Raw genomic sequence first — 19,065 nt, 5'->3', positions numbered from 1 at the left:
GGTTTTGCTCTCGCCGGATCCATTCTCAGTGTCGTTGCAGTGACGATGACAGGGAAACGGGAACCGCAGCAGCGGGGACAGGTGGAGATATTAATAACCAGAGAGGGCACACAAGCCAGCGCGTGTGCGAGGTGATTTGTTGTTCTCGGCGCGAACACGAGCCTGAGCAAAGCCGTCCGAGCGCGATTGCGTTACAGTGTATCGTGTTAAGTGCGATTTTGCGAATATGGACGCGTCCAAGCGCGATTTTTCTCTACGCTCACCCGAGTCTTGGAAAACCGTCCGAGCACAGTGTCAATCTGGTGGAGATATTTTATAGCCAGACGAGAGACGCAGAAGTCAGCAATAGCGAAGAGAAAGAGAAAAGGGGGTAGGGGAGTGAGGGTAGCCCGCGGTCTGGCGACTCGTGAATTCGTGTTAGGCGTAGTTCGAGGCGGCATTGCAAGACGCGTGTAATCACATGAATGAGTGTTTGTTTAGTCGCGACGCGGCCGTTCGTGAGCGCGAGTGATGTGTGAGTGGAGATTCCAATGCAAGCGTGTCACGTGTAATAGTCGATTGCCAACGCATCCGGCGCTAATGCACAACTGCATTCGGTAATACATAAAATGCGCGCATTTAAAATTGATCTCGCTTAGATGTAACTTAGAGTAACGCCAAACACTCTTTCCTTGTTCACATTCATCCATCACGTGCAACACTTCATAGCTGGCTGCGCGCAATAATCTGGCTTTCATCTCTGCTTCCACATGTGCACTGTCATGCCCCTGGACAGCCCCACCACTTGAGCCGCACTATCCTCGTACTACTTCGCGTTTCTAATTCGATGGCACCCGAACCGAGAGGTGACCCGGAGGCGCGCACGGTACACGGAACACGGAACACGGAATGGCAATCTCAACTGAACTACGCGTAACACGGATTCACCAGTTGCCAGACCGCCGGCTATTTCTGTTTTCTGTGCCTCTCGTCTGATTATATATCCTCCACTTGCTTTTGCTGCTGCTGTTGTTCCCACTTCATCTTTCCTCGCTCCCAGAATACCGTTCATCAACTTGCATCTTCGATAATGGCTCAACAGAAACAACGACAGAAGCCACCACGACAACAGCCCCCATTACCATTCTGGAACAGCGGTTCAGTACAAATCAGTCAGCGGCTGTGGTTGCCCTCTTCCTCCTGCCACGCCGAGAAATGGGGGTCGGAACCAGTTGCTCACGGTTGGGCCAGTTGTCTTCGGTGGTCGTCTACGACGGAGGTGAAGGAGCCCTTCACCTCCGTAGAGCTCATCTCCTCCGTACCAGACGACTTGGGCAAGGGAAGTCCTACGAACAAAGCCAAGGCGGAAAAGGAGCCCGCGGCGAAGGCCAAAAGGCACAGATTGTACCCCACGGCCGAGGAGAAGAAGATTTTGGTGAAGTGGATTGGGGCGGCGCGTTGGACATACAACGAATGTCTGCGCGCCATAATGGATAAGGGGGTCTCTAAGTCGAAGAAGGCGTTGAGAGCCAGGGCGATCAACAAGGAGGCGATAGAGTTGTTGAACAAACCCTGGCTTGAGGAGACTCCTTACGACATCCGGGATGCTGCGATGGATGACCTCCTGAAGGCATTTGCGTCGGGAGCAGCTAGGTACAAAAACGATAAGAAAGCGTTTCAGATCTCGTACCGCTCTCGACAAAAGTGCTTCCAGGAGAGCATCGTCATCCACAGCAAGCACTGGCTGCGGTGCAGTGGGAAGTTCGCCTTTCTTCGGCACCTGAAGAGTGCAATAAAACTTCCCGAGAAGCTGCTTTATGACAGCAGGCTGGTGATGGAGAGGCATACAGGCCACTTTTATCTGTGCGTGCCCGGGCCACTAGAGGAGGTAGAAGGCCATGCAGGTATTCCTCGGGTCGTGTCCTTGGATCCGGGTGTACGGACGTTTATGACGGGGTACAGTCCGGACGGTGAGGTACTTGAACTGGGGAAGACCGACATTGGCCACATCTACCGGTTGTGCCACCGGATGGACGCCCTGCAGAGCCGGTGGTCTGTGAAGGGGCTAGAGTACAGGAAGAGACGGCGGATGAAGAGGGCAGCTGCAATGATCCGGCGACGGATAAGGAACCTGGTGGATGACCTGCATTGCCGGACTGCCAAATTCTTGTGCAGTTCGTACAATCTGGTTTTATTGCCAAAGTTCGAGACGCAGCAGATGGTGACAGGCAGGGGGCGTCGCAGGATTGGGTCCAAGACGGCGAGAGCCATGGCAACTTGGTCCCACTTCCGGTTCCAGCGGCGCCTTCTAAACAAGGCAAGGGAGTACCCCTGGTGCCGTGTTGTGCTGGTCAGCGAGGCACACACAAGCAAGACCTGCGGAGCATGCGGTCGTCTGAACAACGTCGGCCGTAGCAAAGTGTTCAGATGCGCTCAATGCGGGTATGTGTGTGACCGAGACATCAACGGGGCGAGGAACATTCTGGTGAGGTACTGCACCAAACTTGCAAGTGGGGAGTCTGTGACGGACTGAGATCCTCTTCAGGCACATGCGTGCGTTGACTCTTGTGTTGCTGTGTTCCCGTGAGCCCTGAACCATCGACCTCAGATCCTGCGGCTCGTTATTATGAGCCTGCACTGTATATCCTTCCTTCCCGTTAAGTCCCTGCATCCCGCGACTGGTTGTTTTTGGCCCTCCACCCAAATGCCTTCGCCAGTCTCCTCTGAATAATACCTATCACATGTACGTCATTGAATAATACTTACGCATTCACGAGCATTGACGCTGAGTGACAATTGTGAAGGGGGTCTGAAGCCGGGAAAAGATGTGCTAGATGCCATTGGCGGAGATGTTCGGATCTTACGTCCGGTTGCTTCGTCGCTCTTTTGATTTTAGGTTGTGCTTGCTCTACGCGTTTCGTTAGATCCAACTTCTTCGACACGTCACTTTACCTCATAGTTTGTTATTTCACCACAAAATCCACAATCGCGTTCATTCTGATTGCTCAATCAAGAATTCACCCCGTCCAATACTGCATCTATAAAGTACCGGGACACGAATATTTGCGCGAATATAATGGATCATTCAGGTACGTGTATGGTTCATATATCTATTGCCTACACGTCTTGCTCATTACAATCCAGCACGCTACCACTCCCACGCGCGTCCACGACCAAGGCCCCGCACACCATCACCAACAAAAGCTCCCGGATCACGCACATCGTCAGCATCATTCTCGCCCTCCAAGCTTAGCATCCGCAAGTCGGGCTCCCCTCGAAGAACTAATCGGCCAACCTCACGCGGCGCGCTGTCAACTTCGTCTTCGTCATCCGGTCACGTGTTACAGGCACTAGACGCGAATGCTAACGCCTTGCGAGCAGATTCGGGGTCGTCACCTAAGCGCAAGGGAAAGGATGAGGCGGAAAAATTGTATACGCGTTCACCTCAAGTTGCTCTTCCAATATTGTCACCCCGCAGGAGCGATACTGAGCATGTGAAGGTGTACGACAGAGTTGGAAGTACGGTCTAAGGAATGTACAGGGCGCAGAACAGAAAAGTGAATTGTGAGATTATGAGGGCTTTGTCAACAAAATTTTGCTCAAACCGTCATTACAATTGGTCAATATGCTTGCTAGTATATCACGGTGCTCCTCCATATGCGACAATGTTATAGCGTACATACGCATGAGCTCAAAGTCCTCCACATACTTGAAATAATTGTCAATAATTATTATAAGCACACCGCGAACGCGTTGCTTGTATAGCCCTCCCCTTTTACTTCTCTGAGTTAACAAGTGACAAAGGCGAACTATGAACGTAACGTGAAAGTAAAAATTATTTCGGACTGCAAAAACTTAACTTCAATCCCATTAAATATCGCAGCTCCAGTCCAACCGTTGATTCCGGTATTTGGGATACCGTCTATTACCCCATTGTGGATCATACATTTCCTTTCCCAATGCCTAAATTTATAATCCATTAAGATATCCGAGGGCACTTAGTTCCCTCCTTTCTTCTTATTTCGCGGCGGAGTAGCCCCGCCAATGCTGACTTGTCCATACTTTGACTTCTTCTCCGCCGGCCTCAATATCTGGAACGAGCACAGCAGCGACTCGTCCACACTCATCATCGCACCAGCATTATCAAACTCGCCGCAATAATTCGGCGCCGAAAATAGAGTGACGAGCTGCCGTTTCGAAAAAAAATCGTATCCGTCCTCGACTACTTGGTGTGCTCGGCATATCAAATCCATGTCGTGCCTCTGTAGAAACCGAGAGACGACATCCGCGCCAAAGGTGAATGACACGCCGCGGTCGCTTTCCGACCAACCAGTTATGTCTTTGTCGGGGTCTGACCAAAGCAGATCGCAGAGTAAACCGCAGTCCGGGATCTACATTAATTTCGTTAGTTGACCTTCCAGTCCTGCGATACTCAATGAATAAGACGTACGTCTGTTGGTCTCATTATACGACGAATCTGCTCCATCGAGTTTAGATCCGGAGATAGGCCGCCATGCATAGTAAATATTCTCTCATCTATAATTGCCGCTATCGGCAAGCAATTGAAGCAATCCGTGAATGTTTTCCATAGCTTTATATTATATCTTCGTTTGCCTGTCGTACACATCAGCTTCCACAATTCGAAAGCTTCTCAAACCATGACTCGGACTTACATTCGTCGTAAAAACCGTAGATTCGATTAGTCGACGCGGACTCGTGATTCCCTCGCAGAATGAAAAAGTTTTCCGGATACTTTATTTTATATGCCAACAGCAGGCATATCGTCTCTAGTGATTGCTTTCCACGATCAACGTAGTCACCCAGAAATAGGTAGTTAGCTTCGGGAGGGAGCCCCCCATATTCAAACAGTCTGAGAAGGTCATAATATTGTCCATGGATGTCTCCTATAGCAATCGAAATCGTTAGACAATATTGACTGAAGTAGTTGGCAATCTTTTGAATAGCATCAATGTAGCCGTAAGACGAAGCGATTTTGGAGACATACCACATATCTAAGCCAGTCAGCACGTACTCGACCCTCCGATCTGGCTCTCACCAGTTTTGTTCAGATCCAGATCCCTCAGGCCATTTTTAACTTCATCAGACGGAATCGTAACGTACCTTGATAGGAGCTTCTAACTCGAGCAGAATTGGCTGCTGTATGAAAATCTCACGCGCCTTCGTGATCATGGAACGGTCGCTAGATTTTCTGCTGGTTCGGGTCAGACGAGACAGATTGTAGGTGCAGCACTTAATACCAGCGATCGCCAGTGACGTCACCCAGGCAACTTCAATCACTTCCAATTGATAAACCTTCAGGCTTTATGCGCTTTTGCTCATTGGAAAGGCTCGGATTTCAATAATTCCCTGCTGTGTCGTGTACCTGATATACAACAAGTGCGATTGACAGGATCAGTTTGCCACGATGCCAATTCCGCTGCTCGGTCGGCTGAAGCAGCAAGAATGGCTACCGCTCATCTTCGGTCTGTGCCTAGTAATTCTCGAGTCTTTCCTGCGATTCATCACTTCTTGTCTCCCGTCACCGGTCATCGCGCTATTCGAAAATGTTACCAGGCGGATGTACGCCATATTCGTGCCCGCCGCGACAAAGGAAAGGACGATCGTCCAGGAAATTTGCAGTGCGGCGGGATTCGTGGACATATGTGAGCTGTACGGATATAGTGTCGAGGAACATATCGTCAAGACGACAGATGGGTATTTGTTGGGTGTGCATAGAATTTACCAGTCCAAGCGCGAGGTGGTGGATAACGTCTTTCCAAAGGGAAAGCCGGTTGTGTATTTGCACCACGGATTGCTGATGAATAGTGAAGTGTGGGTCTGTCTTACTGATCCAAAACGGTGTTTACCGTTTTTACTGGTTGAGCGCGGTTACGATGTTTGGGTGCGTCCACGGCCTACGTCGTGTGGGGACTTTATGCTAATGTTCATGCCAGCTCGGAAACAATCGTGGTAACAAGTACTCCAAGAAGCACGTCTTCCTCCAATCCTCCGACAACGCGTTTTGGAACTTCTCCATGGACGAATTCGCACTCTACGACATTCCTGACACAATCGACTACATCCTCTCGACCACGGGCCAAAAAGCGCTCGCATACATTGGCTTTTCGCAAGGCAGTGCGCAGGCATTTGCAGCGCTGAGTTTGCATCCGGCGTTGAACAACAAGGTGAAGGTGTTTGTCGCGCTCGCGCCCGCGATGGCGCCGGGAGGACTTAGTATTGGGATTGTTGACGCACTGATCAAGGCGTCGCCAACGCTTATGTATGTCTTCTTCGGGCGCAAGGCGATCTTGTCGAGTGCCATATTTTGGCAGAGCATAATGTGTAAGGTTTCTACGTGTTCATTGTTACTTTCGGCTTGGCTGACTGGCTAGATCCACCGTTGTTTGTTCGACTAATCGACAGATCGCTAATTTTCCTTTTCAACTGGCATGGCAAGCACATTTCGTTCCACCAAAAAGTCGCTGCCTATGCCCACCTGTACTCGTTCGCGTCCGTCAAAACTGTGGTGCACTGGTTTCAAATCATGCGCCACTCCTGTTTCCAAATGTTTGATGACGAGCCAAGCTCTCCTATCCGATTATATGGCCAGGCGTATTACAAAGTGGCCCAGTTTCCGACTCGGAATATTCGAAGCCCGATTTATTTGTTGTATGGCACCACGGACTCGTTAGTTGATATAGATGTCATGCTGAAAGAGTTGCCGTCGCATGCGGTCGCGATACCGGTTGAGGATCATGAGCATTTGGATATTATTTGGGGAAAAGACGTGCAGCAGATGGTTATGCCGCATGTGTTGAAAGTGCTGGAGAAGTACTTCTCCGTGCCTGTGAGTCGGCGAGCTGCGTTGGAGAACCTCAAGTTGCCGGTGAATAGCGTGACTGAGCAACCGAAGACGCCGTCGTCTTCTTCCTCGTCGACGTGTATCGATGACGAAAACGTCAAGGCTCGGAAACGACGAGACCAAGAACAAACAGATAACGCGGTGGAGAAGCACGAGAGTGTCGATTCAGAAACAGTTATTCCCGATCGCGATTTCGACGACGTCGACAACGTCGACAACGTCGATGACGATGAGGTTGCCGCAGACGAACGACGCACAACTCGGTCGTCCTCGCCGCAATCGTTCCGCACAGTCAAATCATCGTCACAATCACCCGGCGGCGCGAGCCGGAGATCAATGTCGCAGTCTCCACCACCAAAGAAAATCACGTTTGCGTCGGGCGGGGGACATTTTGCCAGCGATGGAATCCTCCTCGGCAGCGCGGGCCCGGTGACTGGGGTTAGCATCCCCAGCATGGTCATCATCCGCGGCAGGGAGGACAGTGCAGGCGCGAAATCCGGTACGGCGGATTCGGCCGCAAGCTCCGCCACAGGGGGGCCGACTACGACTGCGAATGCAAGTTGGAATAAGTCGCAGCTGGGCATGACCATGGAGCGTACGACCGAGCTTGTTGCCAACGCGTTTCGCAAGCCGGGGCGGACTCTTTTTGGCGAACACAAGGAGACGTGATTTTTTGTGTCATGTGCGGAGTGCTTGCGTGGAATGTGGGAGTTAGGATTTGGTCGAGGGCATGGCGTCTTTGTTCTGGTTTCGCATTAGATGCAGAATTTGGCAGGCATGTGTAGCCACAATCTGTGGTGTTCAAATCAACTAGTTGCGCGTTCTTCGGTGTCTGATGATCTTGCAGAAGCAGACAAAGCAATAGAAACGTACACTGCGACAATCATTGCGATTGAATGGCTGAAGTAAAAATAGACCTGAAACGATGCGTATTCTGGTTTGTTACATTGGCCGACCGTCGAGTTTTGATGATAATGCACGACCCGCAACTGAAGCTTTTGGAGTTAAGACGAGCGTACGTAAGCCCAGCCAACCGCATGAGCCATTGCCGTAATGGTGGCAGTGCAGGACAATAATCATCTTGCGCTTGGATAACCCAACTGGACCGGTAAACAAGCAAACAAAGGGTGCTGCTGCGGATGCCGGCTACCAATGACGCATCCGCCTCGCGACCCTAAGCACGTACCACCCTCGGCTCAAGTATCCGGTTTCATTGATACGTCCGTAAGACGCAGTTACGTACGCATGCCATGCGTGTTAAATTTTTTTTCTTCTATTTTGTCAGGCGCAAAACACATGTCGAATTCGCCGTGGGTCCGAGCTGCTTCTTCGACTTGTATCGACATGACCTTGAAATAGCAACCCGTGCGCGTCACGCCGGAGAATACTTTTCGTGGTTCCGTGTCCGACGCGCGCGCAGTTTTTGTTTTGACGGCAAGTTCGCAGATTTCGCAGGATATTATGTTCAAGATTAAGATGTCGAGCTCTGATGCTCGAAGATTTAAAACACAAATACGGACAAACATCGACCCTATGTGTTCGATACGAAAGCAAAATCACACAATGTAGTTATATAGAGCACATTACCAATTCCGTTCGCAGCACGTCCACATAACAAAACAAAAACAAAAGGGCTATAAGCAGCAAACGTAAATATACGGGTACTCACAAAACACAAGCCACCTAAAAGTACAAAATCGATCGCCGTTTTATTTCGCCGATAAAACTCCATTTGTCTATCCCACGCTCAAAACCTCAGCATGCCAAAACAAAAAAAAAGGGTCACTGCAAACCGTTGCACTGGCCACTCTCGACATGGGCCGAAACCCACTCGTCTGCGTTCTCAAACTCCATCAAACAAGCCTTGCACTTGCCTCCCGCGCCCTGCCGTTCTTTCTTCTTCGTGCCGACGGGATAGTCAAAGTGCATGGCCTTCAAGTGATTCTTATACGTATCGCATCGCGAGAATCCGCCAGATGGATGGCACCGCGGATCGGCGGCATGGAATGGACAGCAAAAGGGCGCGTCGCCTTGATGAGACTTTTGGTGGCGTAGAAGATCGTTAGGGCGCGAGAATCCCCGGCCACAGATCGTGCACGAGTGTGGCCGGGATGCGTAGGATAAGTGTGTCGCGCAGTGGGCCGCGAGGTTGGAATACCACCCGTTACACTCGTGGCATTGCTGCTTTCGCAAACGAGTCCGCTGCGGCCCGCCAGCTCTGTGCTGTTGCGCGGGTTCATGGCGGGTTTGCAGTGACGGATGCGTGTTGTAGTTCGGGTTGGGCGGAACAGCGGCGTTGTTCACTATCCGCCGATGCAGCAGGGGCGCAGGACCGCGAGCTAAACTCGAGCTTATCGTGTAGTTTAGCCCGTGGTCGGTGTTCGATGACGAGCTGTCGTTGTCGTCTTCTTCGTCGTCGTCTTCAGCTTCGCCCGACCGCGAACGGGTACTGCTGCGTCGGTATTGGTCCAAGTCGCTAGGATACCTTGCGAACGGCGCCGCGCCGAGCAAGAGCGAGTTAATACTGCTGATGCCGCTGCCGTTCGTGATGTAGCCGTTCGAACCCGAGCTCGAGTACCCGTTCGAACCCGAGCTCAAGCTCGTCGGCGTCGAGCCGGCAGAACTGGATCCGGCCGTAGAGCTTGACGACGCGGCGGATTCTGAGGGCGGATTCGGGTTCGTGAGCCGCGCGATGCTCATGGGGTCGTTCGGACCTGTCGGGATGTAGTTTATGCCCTGGACCGAGTCTAGGTATTGGTCGGACTGAGCCCATGATGATTTGGGCTTGTTTCCCACGAAACTCCAGTCGGTGGCAAGTCCGGGGAACACCCGCTCAATGCCGCCGATAGCCATAAACCGGTGAACGAGCGGGTCGCCAGACGCGGGAACGGCCGGACCTCCGCGATGCGCAGTGAGGGTTGACGTTGACGGACCAGCGAGGCCGAAGCCGCCGTCGTCGCCTTCGCGGTCGTCAACCGGATCGAGCGGCGGCGACGGTGGACGCTCGTGCAGGACGAGGGCCGCAGGGCTTGTTGCCACGGATGTTGTAGCGGCAGCAAGAGCAGGGACGTGGATTGGGCCTGGCTTTCCGGCCGCGACACCGACAAGCGGAGCTGAGAGTTCGTCTGCGGTGACTGCAGTCGCGGAGGATAAAGACACGCTAGGACCAAAGAGTGGCACGCCGGAGCGCATGAGACTGTTAAAGACGCTTAAAGCTTCGACGGAGTCTAGCGATCCTTGGAAGCCGTGGTGCATGAGAACTTGTTGCCCGAACGGCGTCATGTATCTGTTGGTCGCTGTAGCCGATTCGGTGGCCTCGAAATGGAGAGGCGCCCATTCTTCGCCTGCGGATGCCTTGGTCGTAGTAGGGACTTCCTGCGGAGACGACGACGTTGACGGGCGTTCTTCGCCAAAATCGAGATACGACGGTGTGGCGGTCTCCGGCTGTTCGTCAAAGAATTTCGCAAGCTCCTCAATGTCAAGCTCGTCATCGGAAGCTGCTTCTCCCATGGGCAGGTCGGCAATTTGGTCGAGTGAGGGAAGATCGAGTTCCGGCTCTGCATCTACGTCGTCTTCAGCGTGGCGATCTGCCTTACCGGATAATGAGTCGGCCGTAGGCAAAAAGCCGCTCATCAGGTCAGAGACAGGCGCCTCAGGCTTCGGCGCCGGAAAGTGCTGCTTTGACAAACTGCCAGCCGCGACGGACACTACCGGCCACTGCGACGGACCAGCCGGAGGCATTATCGGGACCGGCGCTGCAGCTGGCGCGGGAGCCGGCGCGGGAGCAGCAGAAGGTGTGAAGATGGAGGCAGATACAGAACTATCGGGCTCAACTTTGACAGACACAGGAGCATCGGGCTCGACCTTAATCTTGACCTCATCCCCGTTCGGGGACAAATCTCCAGTCACACCGGTACTCGACAACGTCGACGTCACGGCGAGCACGACAGCCTCGCCTCGGGCACGCAGGAGACCGTATTTGTAGGCGCATGTCTGGATTATCGTGGCGACAAGGTCGCGCAGACGGGGTTTGTTTTTCCATTTTCGCGCGTCTTCCTGTCGAAAACTGTCGTGATCGTCGGACTTCCTGTCCAGTGGTCCAGGGCAAAACTTGTTATATGGAACGAGAGCACGGATTTGGCGGCCAAACGGCGGTCGTTTGTATTGGTGGGACACGTCCTCGTCTAGCTCGACCGACTGCTTTTCTAAATCTCCTAAAAATTCAGTATTGTTGCAAAAAGGCAACGTTTGTTAAAATACACACCTCCCATGTCGCGACTAATACTCAGCGACTTGACTTTATCGACAAGGCCGTCGGTCAACGTGGTGTCAGTCTCGGACGTGGCATTCGTGGTCGTCGGACTCAAGGGAGGCAATTCGCCGGCACCTTCATCTGGTGGGCACATTTTACGCACGAGCTTCTTGACGGCGCGCCCCGGACACCTGTTACCGGCGCAATCGTGTGTGTAGGACAGTATTTTATTGTCTGGAGTCGTTAGTAGATGGCGGGACGACAATGGCACGAACAAGCACAAGTATGCACGCACCTTTTTCGCTGACTTTACTGCCGACCTGCGTCAAAGTGCAGTTGTCGTGCTCGTCGGAATTGTCCGGATGAGATACCCGGACGGCGGCCATCATGTCGTGGAGGATGCGGATGCCTTCTGCAGCTGTGTGGTCTGAAAGAGGAGCGTTTGCGGTGCGACTGGTGGTGTTTGCGGTGTCAGCGGCAGGCATGATCGGAGGAAAAAAGAGTTTCTGCCAGTCAGCCGTGCGCGGCTCAGCTTACTAGTGCCAGACTGGACCGAATGGAGGCAGCGGGAACCAGGCAAAACAAGAAAGCGCAAGAAGAGAAGAAGAAGAAGGAGGGAAGAGGGCCGACTGGCGGGTAGATAGCGGTTGACTGTGGACGAGAGAGTTGTGGTTTGGTGGTGGGGTGATGGCGGAGCGATAGATCGCGGTTTTACGGTAAATGCGGGAAAACCTTCGGGGCCGAACACGAAGAGTACGGACTAGCTGGAACGAGTGAGCGACTCGCGCGCGGTACGACAGCGGCTGTGGCAGTTTGTGGTATATTTTTATTATATGGTCTGGGCCCCTCTGCCGCAGCTAACATGCGGGTCTGCTAAAGTCACGTCTCCGGTTCAAACTTGTCTCCGGCAAACCGGCAACAGCGCCACGCGACAATTGGGCCGCGCGTTCTTTCACTCACCGTGACAGTCCCCGGCAAACAAAAGCCCTGTTCTGGCCACGTCCGTACCCAACGCCGCATCAGCTTCATGTAAGGGATATGCAGTGCCTGCCGAAAGGGTTCGCCGTGTACCCAACACCACGACAACACTGTTCTCCGACGCACGGCTGTAATCGAGCCATCGAACGGGGTTAGCGCAGCCAAGCCGACGACGCGTCATCAGAGGATTTAATGGTCACCGTGCCGCCCGGCAACTTCGTCCGATGATGCAAAATCCCGGCGAAAACCAGCGCTCTACTCTATTGAGGCGCTGATCCGTTCTTGGTCCTGCAACAGCTGATTAGGGCTCGGCAACAGGGCCGGCCCTTTCATTGCGTCGTATTACATCATGGGCACTGTACTTTACAATGCATTCGTATGCTCACCGCGCCTAGCGAGACAGAAAAACCCCGACGGCATGCCAAGCCACCGGTCGCCGCTAACCTTATTTGCCCCGTGTCAATACGCATACATCCACGTTCCGAACCCCGAACCGGCCGCATCTGACATTTTCGCCCCATACAAAACATATATACTTAATGGCTTTGCCGGCCATGATGTTTATTCCATATTTAGTGCAGTCATTGTCATATGATATTCAGCCGAGTCGCAATCCCAATGCCGTGCCTGTCTGAGAAACTTGGACCGGCTTGTTCAAATTAAACACACCCGACGGCGTTAAAGATTGTCCACTTCACAGACAATTAACTCACGTCGCAGTCCCCCTCCGGCCGCAGTCCGCCCCCTCTCCTCTCCTCTCCTCTCCTCTCTTCTCCTCTTTCGTCCTACTTAATATTCTATTCATAGTACTCTATGCAAAACCCGCTGCACAGCCCACAATCTTGTTTGCTTCCTTCCTCTAGTCACGCGAAACCAAACGTGATCGTCGTCGTCAAAAACGCGTCCTGCGTTCCATTCCCCACGTCGCGACATAATTACGCTCTGTTCAGAAACGAAAGCCAAGCGACGGAAGAAGAAACTCGTGTCGCCTGCCGAGACTGTGCTCGCTTAGCAGCTGGCGGCATGCCCTAAGCCAATCCCCACTGCATCCGTAGCAACTGGCCACGCCTCGGTTCAGTCGTTAGACATTAGGGAGAAACTCTGCCGTGCATCAATCTTGCTTTGTCGTGCATCTATCTACCTGTCGACATAACTTAGTCGCCGTCCTCGGCTTACATTATCTACAGTTTTCGCCCCAACTGAGACTGGATTGTCGTCGTTGTGCGAATTCGCCGCCCCGAAAAACCAAGATACCTCTTTGGCAATCTCATCGTTTCGTCTCTATAACCGTAATTGTTATATCATTGCTATTCCTAGAATAAAGAGAGACCAAAAACCATTCGGAGAATCAATTAACTGGCACATTCTCACTCAACACCTTCCGCGGACTCCCACTGGTGCTGCCCCCGACTTTGTCCAGCACGTCAGCAACCACCCTCAAGCTCCTCTCCGCCTCGTTCACCCGCTCTCGTAAAACCTTCATCTCCTCCTTCCGAACAAGTACCCTTTTCGCCCGAATCTCTCCGTCTTCCTCGTCCTTCCTCCGCAGCCGTCCGCGAAGTGCATCCCGCTCGGCCTCGACTTGCTGCATCTTTCGCCGCAGGCTCGCGCTCTCGTCCTCCGCAATCCCAATCCGCTTCGCCACACTCTCTACTTCCTGCTCCAAAGCGGCCTTCTCGCTCTCCAACTTCTCCCGCGCCTCGTTTTCCTGCTTCAATTCCGCCCGCAGTACAATTATTTCCGCTTCCTTCTTCTTGACCATCCCTTCAAACCTGCCTGTCGTCTGCGTCAGGCTCACTATCTTATCACGGAGTTCCTGGTTCTCTCGCACGGCTGTCTGCATCTGTCTGTTGCTGCTCTCGAACCGCAGTTTCTACTCCATCGTCAGTGGCCTAAAATCAATTTACAACAAATGAAACTTACCGCCTGTTCTAACCGGCTCTCGAGCTCACTGTCGGACTTCTTCAACTGCTCTTCAACTGTAATCAGCTGCCTCTCGCGTTGACTGACAATCGTCTTGAGCAGCCGAATTTCCTGATTCCTGCGCGAGACCTCTGCGTTAGCTTTGCTCCGATGTGGGCGCCACATGCACAAACTCACAATTGCTCCATCTCGCCGTGAATCTTGCCCTCCTTATCGTCTTTCGCGCTCAAATCCGCAACAAGGGCCTCCATCCGCTTATCCAACGCACTCTTCTCTCCCTCCAACCGGCCAATAATCCTCGCCCCCTTTTCCAACTCCCCGCGCCACATCTCAACCTCCTTGTCTGCCTTGCGCTTCGCATCAAGCAACTCCTCGCACTGCGCCTCCAGCTTATCTAGGTCGTCCAGTGCTCCAGCAAGTTGCTCCTCCAAGTCCGCCTCCCGCTTCTGCGACCGTCGCAGTATCTCCTGGTTATCTATCGCAAGCGCACGCTCGCTCTCAAGCGTCTCCTGAACTTTCTTCATCTCCGTCTCAAACTTGCGTGCCCGTTCGCGAGCTTTTTGGCTCTCGCTTTCAGAATCGGCGAGCTGCGCAACAACCTTGCGGTATTCCCCATCCCGCGCCATGCTCTGCACTGTTTCGCGTTGTGCTATGAGCAACGGTTGCATCTTGACGTACATTTTCCACCACGGATTATCAGTCTGCGAAGCCGCCATATTCCGCGATATAACTTGCACAGCGTCAGCGCGGTACAAGCGTTTATTAACGTGCCGTCTCTGTAAGAACCCACGAGCCCGACTCTGAATCAAAGTAATCACGCTCGCCACGAGTTTCTCTCGTCGGTCTTCCAGCTCCGCCAATACACCCGCTCGGAAAAACACTTTGGTGATACCGACCCTATACGCGCTCTTGTCAAGCTTCAACGCATCGAGGATGAGCGAGCACGCCCGTTGCCCGTCAACATACCCCGTTGATGCCGCCCTCGCAAGTTGTGTCCCTCTCGCGCCCGCGCCTTGTGTAACAAGAATCCCATATCGCTGTCTAAACTCCGCGAACGAAAGGCGATTTGGGAATCCAGTTCTAGCGATCCGAATGCCCTCCAACACACCATTACATCGCAACTGATCAAGCACGAGCACGTTATCCATCTTCTTCGGCCGCTTCTCGTGGTTCGGGAGAATGCACCTCACGAAATGCGGGCGCGTGGAATTCAATTGCGCCATCAGCGAAGTAAGCTGCTCCTTATGTCTCTGCGCGACCGTACGGAATAATCCTTTCCTCTTCCTCGTCGCGCCATCCCCTTCCGCGTCGTCCGCAAATAGCTGCGCGACATGAGGTTCGCTGGAAAGTGACAGCAAGTGTGTGATATTGTCGTTCAGTGGGTCCTTGTTTTTCTCGAGCCAGCCTTCGGTCGAGTAGTCAACTTCTGCCGCGTAGTGCGTCAGTCGAAAGCCTTGCTTGAATAACGACGGCTTATATTTGTCAGATTTCTTAGCCCAGAGCGTGTGCAACTTCTCCGTGAATGATTTATCCGTCGCCCGAGGCATCACGCAATCTTCATCCAGGCACGAAAAAATGCCGATGGGCTACGTTCGTCAGCTTATCATCTTCCTCTTCTACTCATAACGGTAACATACATTCGACTTCTCAATCAAGTCAATAGTCGGTTGAAGATCATGCCCAAAGTCAATGAACTGCCACTCAATGTTCTCCCTGGCATACTCTTCCTGCTCAAGCACAAACATATGATGATTGAAAAATTGTTGCAGTTTCTCATTTGTATAGTTAATACACAACTGCTCAAATGAATTCGCCTCAAAAATCTCGAAACCTGCAATGTCAAGCACGCCAATGAACATGTTGCCGTCACTATCTCGGTCCAAAACCTCGTTGATCCGGTTGACAAGATATGCAAAGCCGCGCTCGTACAAGACTTTGGCGAGCGCATGCAACGAGAACTGCACCTGTGCCTGCGTACGAGACTGGTCGACCCAATCTCGACCGGCCTTGGCTCGTGGTCGCAAAAGTGCCTTCGCAAACGCGTCGACTGGAACGCCCATGACATGGCACAGCTTTTCTACTTGGGAAAACTGCGAAAGCTTTGCCTGACCAGACGAGCGCTCTTCTCCAATCTCAAGATTGCCGATGTGCAGGATAATCGCAATCACGCGTAGCAAGTCTGTTTGTTCCTGTTCGGAGAATCCCATGACCTTGAATGCCAACATCAAGTTCTTAAACTCGTCCGTATCCGATACGCCCGGAATTGACCGTTGACCACTATTCAGGTACGCGTAGTCCCCGACCTTGCCGTCCAACAAGAACTTCTCGCGCATTGATGTCGATGCGCCGCATACCAGCTGGTAAAAAATATGATAATTCCGTTCAAGCGGGCTTTGTGTAACAACCCGTGACTTTTCGAGCAAGTACCAATCGATATACGCACCAGAAATCTGCCCAGACCGGCTAAATCCAATCTTAATAAACTTTCCAAACCGCGATGAGTTATTATTCCGAACAGTCTGTGAGTTGCCGAATGATTCAAGAATTGGATTTGCCTGCAAAATCTGCTGCTCAAAGGTGCCAAGTTCACTCGTTGTGTTTGTTGGCGTCGTGACTGCGGCAAGGTACTGAATCACTTTCTTGGTGTTTTCGGTCTTTCCCGCGCCAGATTCACCAGTAACGAGGATAGATTGGTTTTCGCGCATCTCCAGCATATTGCGGAATGCGAGATCAGTAATGGCGTAAATATGTGGTGGCGTACCATCGCGAGACTGGTTTTTGTACGTTGAAATATATTCGTGGCTGTAAATTGGCAAACTGCAGTAGGGATTGACCGCCACTAAGAACAGTCCCGAGTACGTCTAGTCCCATTAGCTCGGCGTCACAGATGCAGTCTGAAGACGCAGAGAACTTACATAAATCATGTCCGCCATATAGCGAGAGGCCAGATTGTGAACAACGGAGGCCTCGTTAAGGTAAGTCAACTCAGCCATATCGTTGGCCTTGTCGAATTTCGGAGGATTGACCTTATCGATCTCGGTTTTCTTCACAACCCGATCCTAGCTCTGTTAATGCTTCGAATGGCAAGAACTGGCATAATATTAAACATACCACGTCGTCAGTACATCGAATATGTAGCATCCCGTCCACATCTTCTTTGGTAATAAATCCCTTGATAAACGCCTTGTCAGGGTCAGCAACCCACACCCACCGCTTCCCCGAAAACTCAGCGTGCTCGCCATCATTCCAGTCGCCATCTTCAGCGGCTTGATTGAGTGATGTGCCAGTGTTCACATCATCCTGCGACGTCAGCGCAGATTTGATCTGACTTGGCGTAAAAGTATGAACGCGTTTAGGCGAGCTGGAATGCGAGAGAGCCGGACCGTTATAGTTTCGACCTTGTGAAAAGTTCTGTGATATTGGAGATAGTTGGTGCGGAGGTGCCACGCGTGTGTGAGCAGCTGGTGCCATGGTGTCTGGTACTGTAAGACGAATGCCGAATGAGATTATGCCGCTTGTAAAAAAAAGTGCGTGTAGGCAGTTCAAATCATGCACATCTGTCAGATTACGAAATTCGTGGGGTGACCCTTTGACGATTGTCGTTGCTGCCGTAGTACGGGACGGTGAGCGAGGCGCTGTTGTTACTTGTCGCGCGACGACCATAAACATTTGGTCGACAGGGCAACTGTTGCATGCTGTCTCTTGTGAGGGGTTTGTACTATACTTTTGGCTTAGCCCGTCGAGTGTAAACGTGTCACGCGTTGGAATAGCTGCTTTATTGGGTTTACGATGCATATATGCTAAAATCTGCCAGTTTCTTTACTGTATTTGGAAGTTATGTCACGATGTTAAGTACTGGTTGAGAATGGTGCCATGACAGCACCAGGCCGATTTACAACCGTCAAAAATATTCCCGGGCCCTAGCTCGCGAGTTGCATCCCACCCAACCACACATAAATCTTTTATTTTTTTTTTGAACGCAGCACGGGTTCTACCGTACATTTGGCCCCTATGGTTGCTGACTCCTTCTCCTGCGTCGAGCCGGTACAGTGCAATCCGAGAACGCCGTACTTCGACTTCTCCAAGAATGAGTACGTTGTCGAGGTAATGGAAACCGGGAACTCTTTAGCTGGAGGCATGGATGTAAGAGTTGGGCGAGCAAAAGCTAGGGAAGCTTCGGCTAGCGATATCTTTAGCAACAGCAAGAAGGAATACTATGCCGAGCTTGTCGTCACAGAGACTCTATCGTCAGAGCCAAATACAGAGCCAAAAAACACTGTGCGTGAGCTGGATGAATCGGACGAAATGTATTACGAAATCAAGTATTCGGATAGGCGGATGAACAGTGAAGGGGTAGTCCAACCTGATGGGATCTTGCGTCTGGATGAGCCTGTTTTGAGCGAATATACAGCGTACGAGAAGTTGTCCAGATACTATGACGTAGCAACTCATTGGCAGAAGAGGAGCGGAAGGGCAGGATGTGGATACAGAAATAGTCCTGCGAACGCTGTCCACGACGTCGGTGGAATTAAGACGAAGAAGTTAGTTCAAGGTACTGCTATACCTGAGACTGAAGCTGCGGCCACTAAAAGTTTGAAAATTGCAACTGTCTCACTTTAACGGCAGCTCAAATTTGTCGACGGACGTTTTCTGTTGCTGCACACAGTCTGTCGGTGGACGAGAGCCTGAATAATCGCACAAACCAGTTCTAGTTCTGATTCATCTGCTTGTTTATTGTGGCTGCATTGCCAGCCTTTATAATAAAATCAGGATGATTTTTGTCATCGATCGTATAGCTGGTTTTGTCTAAAGTATTCCGCATCTGTAGACATTTATTCACAATATTCATTTCATTTACGGCCAGTCTCGACTGCCGGCTTGACAAATTCAATGCCGCCTATTTAGCATCCTGTCTAGAGCTACTCGCATCTGTCTGGACATCCGATAGAATCATACGACTGATAAAGTTCACTCATTAGACAGATACAACGGTACACAACGGTACATTGACTTTCTGTTTTCTAAGCCATGCATTATATTCTAAATTGTACTCTCGATTATTGCGCCAATT

At 51.7% G+C, this 19,065-nt stretch overlaps 7 protein-coding genes across 7 annotated transcripts; 4 read left to right on the top strand and 3 right to left on the bottom strand.

Annotated features, from left to right (window-relative positions):
* Positions 1-1,069: 1,069 nt before the first annotated feature.
* POJ06DRAFT_238208 (putative transposase DNA-binding domain-containing protein) lies at positions 1,070-2,512 on the top strand (the record flags this gene model as incomplete). The annotated part of the gene is made up of 1 exon (XM_056185986.1): positions 1,070-2,512. The coding sequence occupies one exon, from the start codon at positions 1,070-1,072 to the stop codon at positions 2,510-2,512; it is 1,443 nt and encodes a 480-aa protein (XP_056044167.1).
* Positions 2,513-2,784: 272 nt separating this feature from the next.
* On the top strand, positions 2,785-3,894 carry POJ06DRAFT_110289 (uncharacterized protein). The gene is made up of 2 exons (XM_056184058.1): positions 2,785-3,068; positions 3,124-3,894. Exons 1-2 carry the CDS (start codon positions 3,056-3,058, stop codon positions 3,507-3,509), a joined length of 399 nt encoding a protein of 132 aa, XP_056044166.1. The 5' UTR covers positions 2,785-3,055; the 3' UTR covers positions 3,510-3,894.
* On the bottom strand, positions 3,605-5,248 carry POJ06DRAFT_110252 (Metallo-dependent phosphatase-like protein). Its single transcript, XM_056184056.1, has 5 exons — positions 5,101-5,248; positions 4,985-4,991; positions 4,653-4,883; positions 4,430-4,593; positions 3,605-4,370 (listed from the first exon to the last, which is right to left on the bottom strand). The coding sequence occupies exons 1-5, from the start codon at positions 5,167-5,169 to the stop codon at positions 3,978-3,980; spliced, it is 864 nt and encodes a 287-aa protein (XP_056044165.1). The 5' UTR covers positions 5,170-5,248; the 3' UTR covers positions 3,605-3,977.
* A 1-nt stretch (position 5,249) lies between these two features.
* POJ06DRAFT_110292 (Alpha/Beta hydrolase protein) lies at positions 5,250-7,624 on the top strand. Its single transcript, XM_056184059.1, has 3 exons — positions 5,250-5,881; positions 5,934-6,321; positions 6,372-7,624. The coding sequence occupies exons 1-3, from the start codon at positions 5,405-5,407 to the stop codon at positions 7,508-7,510; spliced, it is 2,004 nt and encodes a 667-aa protein (XP_056044164.1). The 5' UTR covers positions 5,250-5,404; the 3' UTR covers positions 7,511-7,624.
* Positions 7,625-8,276: 652 nt separating this feature from the next.
* POJ06DRAFT_253501 (uncharacterized protein) lies at positions 8,277-11,878 on the bottom strand. The gene is made up of 3 exons (XM_056187646.1): positions 11,389-11,878; positions 11,106-11,327; positions 8,277-11,052 (listed from the first exon to the last, which is right to left on the bottom strand). The coding sequence occupies exons 1-3, from the start codon at positions 11,576-11,578 to the stop codon at positions 8,624-8,626; spliced, it is 2,841 nt and encodes a 946-aa protein (XP_056044163.1). The 5' UTR covers positions 11,579-11,878; the 3' UTR covers positions 8,277-8,623.
* A 2,289-nt stretch (positions 11,879-14,167) lies between these two features.
* On the bottom strand, positions 14,168-17,146 carry POJ06DRAFT_196472 (P-loop containing nucleoside triphosphate hydrolase protein; the record flags this gene model as incomplete). The annotated part of the gene is made up of 4 exons (XM_056185029.1): positions 14,168-15,580; positions 15,632-16,855; positions 16,910-17,053; positions 17,102-17,146. The coding sequence occupies 4 exons, from the start codon at positions 17,144-17,146 to the stop codon at positions 14,168-14,170; spliced, it is 2,826 nt and encodes a 941-aa protein (XP_056044162.1).
* Positions 17,147-17,805: 659 nt separating this feature from the next.
* POJ06DRAFT_110223 (uncharacterized protein) lies at positions 17,806-18,818 on the top strand. The gene has a single exon (XM_056184055.1). The coding sequence runs from the start codon at positions 18,006-18,008 to the stop codon at positions 18,612-18,614; it is 609 nt and encodes a 202-aa protein (XP_056044161.1). The 5' UTR covers positions 17,806-18,005; the 3' UTR covers positions 18,615-18,818.
* Positions 18,819-19,065: the final 247 nt, after the last annotated feature.

This window comes from Lipomyces tetrasporus (genome assembly GCF_029532465.1).
Source record: "Lipomyces tetrasporus strain NRRL Y-64009 chromosome Unknown POJ06scaffold_5, whole genome shotgun sequence".
NCBI classification, from domain to species: Eukaryota; Fungi; Ascomycota; class Lipomycetes; order Lipomycetales; family Lipomycetaceae; genus Lipomyces; species Lipomyces tetrasporus.
This window is presented reverse-complemented; position numbering and strand designations above follow the sequence as displayed.